Source organism: Nicotiana attenuata, chromosome 7, assembly GCF_001879085.1.
Source record: "Nicotiana attenuata strain UT chromosome 7, NIATTr2, whole genome shotgun sequence".
Classification (NCBI taxonomy): Eukaryota; Viridiplantae; Streptophyta; class Magnoliopsida; order Solanales; family Solanaceae; genus Nicotiana; species Nicotiana attenuata.
Window position 1 is genome coordinate 68,533,422 of NC_031995.1, and position 11,587 is coordinate 68,545,008.

General features: G+C 33.6%; 1 protein-coding gene across 1 annotated transcript; it reads right to left on the reverse strand.

Annotated features, from left to right (window-relative positions):
• LOC109229263 lies at positions 4,210 to 11,387 on the reverse strand. The gene is made up of 3 exons (XM_019394647.1): positions 11,302 to 11,387; positions 11,086 to 11,221; positions 4,210 to 5,447 (listed from the first exon to the last, which is right to left on the reverse strand). The coding sequence occupies exon 3, from the start codon at positions 5,392 to 5,394 to the stop codon at positions 4,825 to 4,827; it is 570 nt and encodes a 189-aa protein (XP_019250192.1). The 5' UTR covers positions 5,395 to 5,447; positions 11,086 to 11,221; positions 11,302 to 11,387; the 3' UTR covers positions 4,210 to 4,824.

Below are 11,587 nucleotides of genomic sequence, written 5' to 3' on the forward strand. Positions count from 1 at the left end.
AAAATTGAAATAAGTAGGGCTAGTGTTTAAATAGCCACTTTTTTCCCTTATTTATTTTATAAAAAATAGTAAAATAATTTCTGGAAACAAAATTAATGGTACTAAATTGATTAATAATATATAAATATTAAATAAAAAATACTGGAATCAATTTTGTAACTATAAACGTAATTAAATCTTAAAATAGGCTAATATTGCAATTATATGCAATTTAGCTTTAAAAATACTAAATAAATTTGTAAAAAATGTGAAAAACTTACCTTAGCTACATTTTGGTATAAATATGAGAATACAATAAGTGAATAAAAAAAATGATAATTTGGGAAATAATTATTGGCTTTTTACTGGTAAAATAGGGCAATAAAATTGGTTCTAAAAATCTTTAAAAATTAATGAAAAACAGGGAAATTCTTGGACATACTTATATATGCATACCTATGCCATTTGAAAGGTATTTTGTATATAAAAATATACAGGGAAAAATTGGGTATCAACAACCGTCAAGCTTGTGAATACGGTGACCCAAATTTCATACCTACGCGATCGCGGACCTACTCACGCGACCGCAAAGAACAACGCGTCTGAATCCCAGACCTCACATACCTTCTTCGCGAACGTGTTCATACACCCGCGTTCACGTAACACAGAATCACAGAACTCCGCAATCGCGTCCGCCATATCGAAACGCATAGAACAAGTGCCCAGCTTCCATAAAAGACTCTACGTGATCGTGTCCCTTTTCTCGCGGTTGCGAAAGAGGAAACGAGAAGCACAGATATCAACAATCCAACAAAGCCCAAAATGAGTCCAAACATAATCCGAATCACACCCGAGGCCCCCGGGACCCCATCCAAACATACCAACATATCCTAAAACATTATACGAACTTAGTCGAGGCTTCAAATCACATTACATAACATCCAAAACATGAATCACACCCCAATTCAAGCCTATTGAAATTAATGAATTTCCAACTTCTACAATCGATGCCGAAACCTATCAAACCAACTCTGATTGGCCTCAAAATTTTCACACAAGTCATAAATGACACAGTAGACCTATTCTAACATCCAAAATCAAATTCTGAGCTCGGTAACAACAAAGTCAACTCTCGAGCAAACTTCTCAACTCTCCAAACTTCTATTTTTCCAACTTTCGCCTATTCAAGCCAAAATGGCCTACTGGTCTCCAAATCCATATACGGAAACACCCTAAGTCCAAAATCACCATATGGAGTTATCGGATCCATTAAAACTCCATCCCGGAGTCATTTGTACATAAGTCAACATCCGGTCAACTCTTTCACCTTAGGCTTCCAACCTCAGGACTAAGTGTCCCAACTCATTGCGGAACACCTCCGGATCCAAACCAACCACCCCGATAAGTCACATACCAACAAATAAATACATAATAAGCAATAAATTGGGGAACGAGGCTACAATACTCAAAATGATCGACCAAATCGTTACAAGATTGTCCTAAGTTGAAAGAGAAAAAGGAAAGCAGAAAATAGATAATTCGGCAAATATTGGAACGGGCAATAATTATGATGATAATGACTATGTAGGGGAAGTTTGTGACATGAGTTCTAGTCATGGACAAAATCCTGGGTTCTTGATTCTGGTGCTACTTTTCACATGTGTCCACACAATTTAGCTTGCAACTTACAAGAAAATCAGTGAGACTGTCAACATAGGAGAGGATAATCCATTACCAATAGAGGTGATTAATAATATCAGATTGATAATGTTCGATGGAATTACCAGAAACTTGAGTGTTGGCATGTTCCTCTGGTAAAGAGAAATTTGATTTCCTTTCGTCTTTGGATGATCAAGGGCATAAGTTTAACTTCGAGAATATAATACTTAAAGTGTGCAAACGCTCCATGTTACTCATGAACGGTAAACTGCATTCTAAATTGTATAATCTTCAGGCCGGTGTAGTTAAAGGGAAAGCTATTGTAGCTTCTGGAAATGGTGATTTGAATCAGTCTCAATTGTGGCACTTACAACTTAGTTATATGAGTGACAAGGGATTATCTTTGTTGAGCAACCAGAATTTGCTGGATAGGTACAAAAATTAAGTTTTAAATTTTCATGAACATTGTGCATTTCGTAAATAGACAAAGGCGAAATTCAGCTAGAAGGCAAAGCACAAGTCCAGAGACAAGTTAGATTATATACATTTAGACTTGTGGTGTCCAAACAGAATTTCCTCCAAGATTAGTGCCAGGTATTTTATGACTTTGGTTGATGCTTACTCAAGAATTATGTGGGTGTATTTTCTAAAAATAAAAGATGAGGCATTTTCGATATTTGTTAAATGAAAAACGATGATTGAGAGGCAGATAGAAATAAAAGTATAAGCGTCTTCAGATTGACAGTAGGTTAGAATTTTGTAACTCTGAGTTCAATGATATATGTAGCAGAGAGGGCATATAAGACACTATAATTGTGTCGGAATACCATAATAGAATGGTGTTGCAGAACGTATGAACATAATGCTTTGTGATAGGGCATGAAGCATGCTTTCACACTCATGTGTTAGCAAGAATTTTTGGGCTGAAGCAATCAATACAACTTGTTATTTGGTCAACAAATCTTCATCCACAACTATTGAGTTTAAAACTACTTTTGAGGTATGGTCCGCTTCGCCTGCTGATTATTCAAATTTGAGGATATTTGGACGTCTTGCTTATGCTGAAGTGAGGCATGGAAAACTGAAACCGAGGGTAGATAAGTTCATATTTATAGGGTATGCAATTGGAGTGAAAGGTTATAGGTTGTGGTGCACAAATCAAAAGACTTTAGGGTTAATTATCAGTAGGGATGTGACATTCAATGAATCTGCCTTACTGGACAGTCAGAGGGAGAAGACAATAGCAGAAACAAATCGTAATATTAGTGACCGCATAGAGCTAGAAATTAAATTTCCACTAGCTCAGCCCAGTAGTTCTAATGTAGAGAAAGTGGAAGAGGTGCAAAATATTGATCAAGATGATAATATTAATCACCTATGCAACATCAACCATATAGCATTGCAACATGCAGAGAGAAGAGAGTGATTAACCGATTGCATAGGTTTGTAAACGTAATTAATGTGAATCTTCTTAGATATATGAATCCTGTGGGATTTGTTTGGCAGAGACCATCGACGCATTTGAGTGTAATAGCTATCCAGAAGCTATTTCGAGTACAAAACAAAATCGACGGATTTGTGCTATAGTTAAAGAGATTGGGTCTCTTAACAAGTTTAGGTGTTGCCTAGACTTGGTTGATGTTGGCAATGGGTAGAGCTCTTGCGAGGGCTGAGGGCAAGGTAGAGAAACGTTGTTCCTGTTGATGAAGAGAATTCAAGCTAAGAGGAAGATTTGTTATTTATAGGGATGTAGTTGGGGATTCTATAGATTGTATTGTTTTTCTTCTCTTTTATAGTCAAAAAGTCTCTCTGCTTCTGCCCTGAGGATTAGGTTTAGTCGAACCTCGTTAAATTCTTGTGTTGATTTTTCTTTTCTTTTTGCTTTGTATGTGATTGTGTGCTAGTTAACCCACGATTTTTCGCTACAAAAAGGGACAAATGCAAGGTTAAAAAGAGAGGGTATCAAGAGCTTTGAGAAGGTTTGGATAAAACAAATTAGTACAACCAAACGTCTCTATAACAGCCTCGTTTGTTCCGAATATTTTTGGATGTTATAGTGAAGTGATGTTATAGAAAACATATATTATAACATAACATAAAAATTGGTTCCGAAAAAACTTGGCTTTTATAGTGAAGTGTTGTCATATATGGATGATGTTATAGAGAGGTCTGACTGTACTTCATTTATTCATAAAATATAAAATTAGATACGAATACAGCTTAATTGAACCTATAATGATACAATATTACAAAATCTCAGTGGCAACAAAAACAATGCTGGGTGATTTTAATTTCTCATATGCCTAAGTTTTATGTGTGGATTTATTCGATACCTGTGAGATAGAAGATAATAAATAGTTAAGGTAAAATACTAAAAGAATTGGAAAGGTTAGCAGGTATCTGGATACCAACGTTATCAGACTAAAGTAATTTACCAATATATAGTAATACGTTTTAAAAAGCTTAAAGAAAAGAGGAGAGATAATTGGCCTCATTTTTCAATCAAATTCACCCCTTTAATGATTTCCAATCAGATCAAAGAAACAAAAGGAGCAATGTTATTCCAAGTAAACATTACTATTATTAACGGTAGAATTCACAGAGAAGAAAAACAATGTAATGTTTTGACATGATGAAGCATGCTAAACTAGTACTACTAGTAAATTCCTCTTTCATTATCCTTCAAAATTAGCAATGTTATTCCAAGAAAACATTACTAATATTAACTGTACAATTCACAAAGAAGAAACAATGTGATGTTTTTGACATGTAAATGGCATCGAAAGAGATAAGTGTTGACTAATCTGGCTAACACACTAAACTAGTACTAGTAGTATATTCCTCTTTAATTTCTTTCAAAATTCATGGTTTTGACTTGAAACTGAGGCACAGTAGTTTGCAGTTGTAGTCATGGTTCACCAATATTCAGTCTCAAGGCTAAATGGTAAATTCTGTATTTGGAAGCACATCTTGTCCTCAAGCCTGAACCAAAAACAGTTTCAAGATTTTCTTCACCCTTAACTAAAGGTCTTGAGTTCGTCCTGGAAATGTATTTTCTTTGATAGAGAGCATTAAAACCCTCATAGTACGCTTTCTATGGAGCAAATCCAGATGAGTCGGGTCAATTAATTCCGAAACCAGATGCTTGAAGAAAGGAAAAAGAAAACAACTGTCACAATTTTTGACCTAATTGGCCTTACCTTGAGAAGAATTAATTCCTGTGAAAGAAACCCTGCCAAAACCCATATGACCAACTCGATACAACTCTAACCAAACTTCTTCTGCATCAATTCTTGCACGAAAACTGTCCTTTAACTCTTCCTCCCCAAATTGGGAATTTACCATTCCCAATGTCCCTACTTCTCCTTCTTCTTCTACACTGTCCGCATACATTACACGGTCAGCACTGTAACAGCAACTCTTGTCATCTTTCCTCTTCTTCTCCAACTTCTTCTTTTTCGCCATTCGCAAGCATTTCTTTCCCACCATCCAAGGAATCTTGAGAAATGCTAGTGCCAAAATGTTTACTACAGCACAGGGGCAGCAACAAACCGCTACACAATCCGCGATTAAGCTGCCGGTGCATGCCTTACATGATTTCCCGCTGCATTCAATCGGATCTCCACCATCATCTTCGTCCACCACCGTGTGCCGGTGGTTCTTGCCGTTCGTGGTGATGGCATTTCTTGAAGGGGTACTTCCATTTCTACTACCCTTTTTGTTACGTTGAGCTTTTGGACATGAGTATCCATCCATGTCACTGTCTAAAACTCAGTTCCTATGTTTGATGATTCGCTGATAGACTAGCCCTGCAAAAGGAATCAAAAAGACTATGCATTTATTCTGTGATTTTATATAAGACCCTCTGTTTTTTCTCTACATATTGTAAAAAATGTACACATATATATGGTACAACAAGCAGAGAGGCAGATGCAACCTCTTTTTATAGGGTCTAGCTAAACTGAGTACTTCCACACAGAACAAGACTATGCATTAAAAACACCACTAGAATTTCAACAAAATTTAAATTCTAAACCCTTACTTTAAAATATAAACAACGTGTTCAATTTAAGATTCTCAAAGGTTGAACCCAAGATCAAATCCCGAACTCGCCTCTAACTCTACACAAGCAGAAGCGGATCCAGGTTTTGAGGCTTATGGGTTCCTACCATAGTTTCAGATTAATATGCAATAATAACTGGGTTCACAGTTAGATATTTACAAATATTAAGTGAATTGCTTAATATAAATATAGGGTCTACGCAAGAGTTACTGGATTCCCGGGAACCAGTATTCTATGCTTTAGGTCCACTCCTATGCACAAGCTGGATGCAAGATGACTGAATACAATATTTTTACCTGACGCGTAGATATATGTGTGAAAGACACTAAAATAAACTTCAACAAATATTAAGTTCTTAACCCTGTAAAAGTAAAATGAGTAAAATATAAAGGTTGAACCCGTCAAATTTAAATTCGAAATGCACATATATAATTCTCAAGTGCACATACAACGAAAATGACTGCAACTGCAAGGCAGGACTGGGGATGATCAGCTTTCGGGAATTGTGTGTGCTAGGACTTTGGGAGCCCTCTTTTGACTCTTAATGGTTTTTCAAAGGTACGTACTACTACTATTAGTAACAAGATAAAATGTTTCTTCCCATGCAATTATTCTTGTATTTCCGAAGTGGGTAATGAGGTCCATGTATTTAGTGCATGCTAGGGTAAAAATATTTACATAAAAAAGTAACGAAGGGTAAAAAAAAAAATTCTCCATGCTCACTTTAACTGCCTGAGAACACAGAGGAATTTAAGAGGACAGATGTGGTAAAAAGCGTGGTGAAGAATTCCTTACATTATTACATATCCTACTATATATTTTTACCAATCTGTCCCCTCCGTACCCAAGGTTAAAAATATGGTTTGGTTGACTATAGTAAAAACCCTGGAATCTTTATGCTCCTTTTTCCTGTCCTTTCCCTAAGACATGTGGTAATATAATTGCAAGGAGAAAAAAAACCTGCGTGAATATATTTTTGAAAAAACAAGAAGATTAATTTTCCATTTCCCTTTATTATGATGGCTCAATTAACTGTAAAAAACCTATTAGGAACCTAAGTGTAGCAACAGAGTTAGACTCAGGATTTAAAGTTAATATATGTGAAACTACTGTAATCTTTCCCACATATATGTTTCGTGTTCAAAATACTACTTCCGCTGTTTCAATTTAGATGACACACTTTCAGTTCCAAAAAGAATAACGTAACACATTTATACAATTTGAAATATTCAACTTTAAATTCTTCATTTTACCCATTTTATACTTAATGAGAAGCTTTTATAGCCACACAAATGTCATAGCCCCACAAAGCTTTTATCCCTTAAGCTTTTAAGACCACAAGTTTTAAAAGTCTTCTTTTTTTCTTAAATTTCATGCCGAGTCAAACTACCTCATTTAAATTGAAACAGAGGGATCAGTAATTTAAGTTGAATCCATAAACAATACACCCCTTCCGCCAATTAGGTCATGATGGTGAGTGTAATGGAAAAAGGCTATGAGCCCTATGGGCTATGGCTAATTGGAATTTTGTCATTATGAATAGTGTTGGTGGGGATACAATTTGTCACCATAAGAATGAAGCGAGCTTAAAAGGGAATGTAAGAAATGTGACTTAGATAGAGACCCTTCAAACAGAATCCAAGTTTGTGTAACATCATTCTCCAATTAGGAATGTCATAAATTCGATACTTCATTTCATGTCTTGGATACAACATATATATTAGCTTTTCAACTGTTTCTATCTTTTTCACTGGACATAGATCAATGATCCCTCTTGTTCTTGCATTGAATTTTCATTGGACAATGCCTACTACAAGTACTCCATCAACCCTTTTTGTCCTTAAATGAAAGTTTATCCGCTTCACCTTCAAGGGTTATGGTAGGATGGATAAGTCTTTCTACACTTAATCAGAGGTCTCAAATTTAAGTTTAGAGCATGAAAAAATTCTTGATAGGAAACATTCTCCTATTGATCAACCTAATGCGGCGTAAATCCGGATTAGTCGGGAGCTAATGCAAGTACAGGGTAGAAAAAGAAAAGAAGTTTACTATCTTCACCAATCCTTGTACTCATTTTTTACTTTCAGTTCTGAACAAGTCAAAAATTATAACCACGTGATATGTCTTCCTTCAAAATATACGAACTCACTAACATCTACAGTAAAATTACAAGTGCAGTGGTTCGACTGGTATTAATTACCCTTATTTAGAGGACGCGGCTGGTAACATCGATCTACAGTAAAATTACATATGTGCAATAGGTTAACCCTGTGACAAAAAAAAGAGTAACGCGAGATATGATGAAATAATTGAGATGCACAAATTACCTTTAAAATTATAGTTATAAAAAAGGGAATACGAGATCTAGCATTGAACAAATATATTTATGTATCTTTTCCATCGTTTTAGAACAAGAATCTTACATTCATAGCGTGATAATCAAGTTGTATAACTCCAATGTGGACTAGAAATGTTATATTTGTATACTCCTTCCGGTCTACAATAAGTGACTAATTTGCTTTGGGTACACCCATTAAAGAAATACTAAATTCTAGACAAAAATAGTTAGTGTGACTTAATTATCCTTAATTAAATATTGCATCATAGTTATAGTAGCACTTACTTCTCTTCTCAAATGTGAGGAGTAAATGACTGTTTAGGGATACGTACATAAGGGTAATTTTGGAAAAACAAATTGAATTTTTTCTTGATTATATAAATGGACACTTATTTTGGACCAAAATAAAAAAGCAAATTGGTCACTTATTGTGGATCGGAGGGAGTACCATTTAGTGTTGTGAAGTTCAGAAGTATTATAATTAGTAGCACTAATTAATTAGCCCAAGCTTCACATGCTGACAGTAAAGTATAGTATGACCACGAGGTGAGATCAGGGAGGCATAAAAATGGAACACAAGAATCTACTCCCAATGCAGTGTATGTGGAGATTCCACATGGGGTGTTTCCCAGATTTGTTTTTTTTTTCTTTCTTTCTAATTCTTCACGGTCTTATATTACGATTCAAACATATAGTAACATGGATGGTAAAGTTCGTCAATACTTTTTTAGGTTATAACTATTGATAGTTTAGAGTATTTGCACCATCATTTCACTTTCATAGGTTATAGCAAGCTATTATATTATAGGTTTAAGTTTTATGTATAAAAATATTTATATACAATCATTTAATAATTATAGGTTATAGCAGATTATATCATTTATTAGGTAATTATATGTAAACTTTTTAATAAGAATTAATTGTTAATTTGATAAAAATTGTAAAAACTTACTGTCATAGGTTACAATTTATTGATTAAAAAAATTCTTTACACTAATCGTCAATATAATTTAATTCGGTTTATTATTTTTCAATCACCATACCAGACTTGCTATGAGAAGTTACATATCGTTATAAAGTTAACTTAACTTGATAATGTAAAAAATTTATATATTATCTATGAGTAGAACTTAAAACTCTATAAAAGTGTGCACAAACATGTAAAGTTTTTGTTTCAACAGGGTTATATTTAACTTACAACAACAAGTAACTCTTCATAATTTTTTTGATATGACACCATGAAAAATAGAATAATAACATGCTATAACCATTTAAATTACACTAATAGTGAAAAAAAATCTTACAATATCAGTGTATACAACTTAAATCCTATTATTATCCATTTTAACTTTAGTACGCTGAGAGGGTAATATTTTTGACATTGTCTAATCATTTAGAAGGTAACTATGTACATGCAACTAATTACTATTTTGATCATGATTTATTAGTCGTAAGCTAGAAAATAGGAACAATGACATACTACAATGAGTTAAGTTACATTAATAGCGTATTAATATTTTATATAATGAGTGTACATAAGTTAAATCACTTTTATTACCATTGATATCTTTAATATGAGGAACTCCTTAACTTAATAGACCTAGGTACTGCTACACCGAAAGCCGCATTGATAAAACAATAGTATGAACATGCTAAGTGTAATTCTAATGTTAATTTAATGGAAGAGACTGCGGCAAATGCCACCGAGTTAATTATCAACTGTTCGTAATTACTCAACTTATTTGACAGTTACAAATTATTAAAGATTAAATGGATTCAGTTTTGAAGAAATCAAGATCATTAAAGTTCCTAGGAGTTACACAGTACCATTCACATGAACTTTGCATTACTCTAAAAATAAAACAAACTCAAGGGTTTAATGCTTGTCTTTTTGTTTTGCTAATGCTATTTGACTTGGTCAAAGTACGGCACTTTAGCAGTAATGTTTTCACATAAAGCAACCCTTTAACTTTATTTATTTTTTTTTTTTAAATATCGTTTTCTGATGCTTGTTTTAAGAGTTTAACTAGTGTGCAGTGAGTGGGGTATGACCAAATTAAAATTACCTATAACATTAAGTAACTGTTAATCCTAATTTAGTAACATAGACTTTCAGATTCTTTAATTATTAGAGAGTTCAAGTCGTAACTGAAAGGGTAAGAGATATCAATATAATCGGGTTACTTAAATATAATTACATAGAGCTCCATTTAATACGCATTATTTAGTAATCTAAAATAAATAATAAATAACATACTATAATTAATTAAATTACATTAATCACGGAAAAAAGAAATTTATAATGTATATATAACTTAAATTCAAGCAGGGTGGGTTCTTGTGGAGGGTCAGGTGGCGTTACAGATGCGCTACAAGTCAAAATGACAATAAGTTAATGGATTGCATGATATTTTTAATAAGGATAGGTCCAAAATTTTCTTATTGAGAAAACATTTAATTTGTGTATGGTATGTTGTGCTAGAGCCAGGTAAACAGCTATCTCCTTGGTAGTAGTTTCTTACTACTGAAAATTTACTATATTCAGTCATGAATGCCAGGTTAAAACGCTAGTATGATTTTTGTTATATTATTATACATTATAAAATCTTTTTTAATATATACATTAATTTGAATCAAAAGGAATGATTTCAGTAAAATTCGTAAGACTCATTTATGAAGTTCAATTTGCCTATGATTTATTCTTTCATCCTAGTGATGATTGATTGGGTAATAAAGTGAGCTAAAAGACAAGTGAAAATGAAAATTTGCCTTGAGCTGCATAACTAGAAAAGTAAGAAACACTAAAGGGGACAAAAGAAAACATAAAGTTGGAATATTGCAAATTGGGAAAACGAAACACATGAATACAAGCAACATAACCATATCTATATGAAAATGAATTTAAAACAAAAGATCATTAATGCGTGGTTGAAGATGAAGTAATCTCTTCGGTGGGTACGTAGAATCACTCCACCGTTATTCAGAAAAATATATGATTAAAAGCTTGAAACATGAAGCACGAAAATGGCAATATAAATAAGCATACCTGGGGAGGGTTGCATCCAATGCAAACTTCAAAACTGCAGATGAACCACAAGCAGCAGGGTTGTTATTAATTTCTCAGGCGGATGATTTTTCAGTTTTTGAGTAAACCATTTTTTGCTTTCTTTCTCTCTTTGAATCTATGAAACACAAGGGTTTAATTTCGGTCAGATCTAAAATGCTTAGTATATAACTGACGTTATAGTTTAGAGAATCATACCACCAAGTTCCAAACAATATATGCGTGGTCTGTGCCATTGAAGTTTGAACAAATATTTTAATCCTCCCATTTTTAAATCTTGACAGCAGCTAGCCAAGCTTTTTCCCAGTAACATTATAATATTACTTATACGTTTATCCATACACTTTATATCTATTTTATATGAATCCTACGGAGATTCTTTTTTTCTTTCTTTATTTAATAAATAACATTATTGTATATGAGAGATTGAATAATTCTACGTATCAAGACTTTGGACTGATGGACTAAGTATTTGCTAGTTTTT

Coding starts and splice junctions, on each gene's coding strand:
- LOC109229263 (XM_019394647.1), bottom strand. CDS start 5,394: ATGGATGGATACTCATGTCCAAAAGCTCAACGTAACAAAAAGGGTAGT.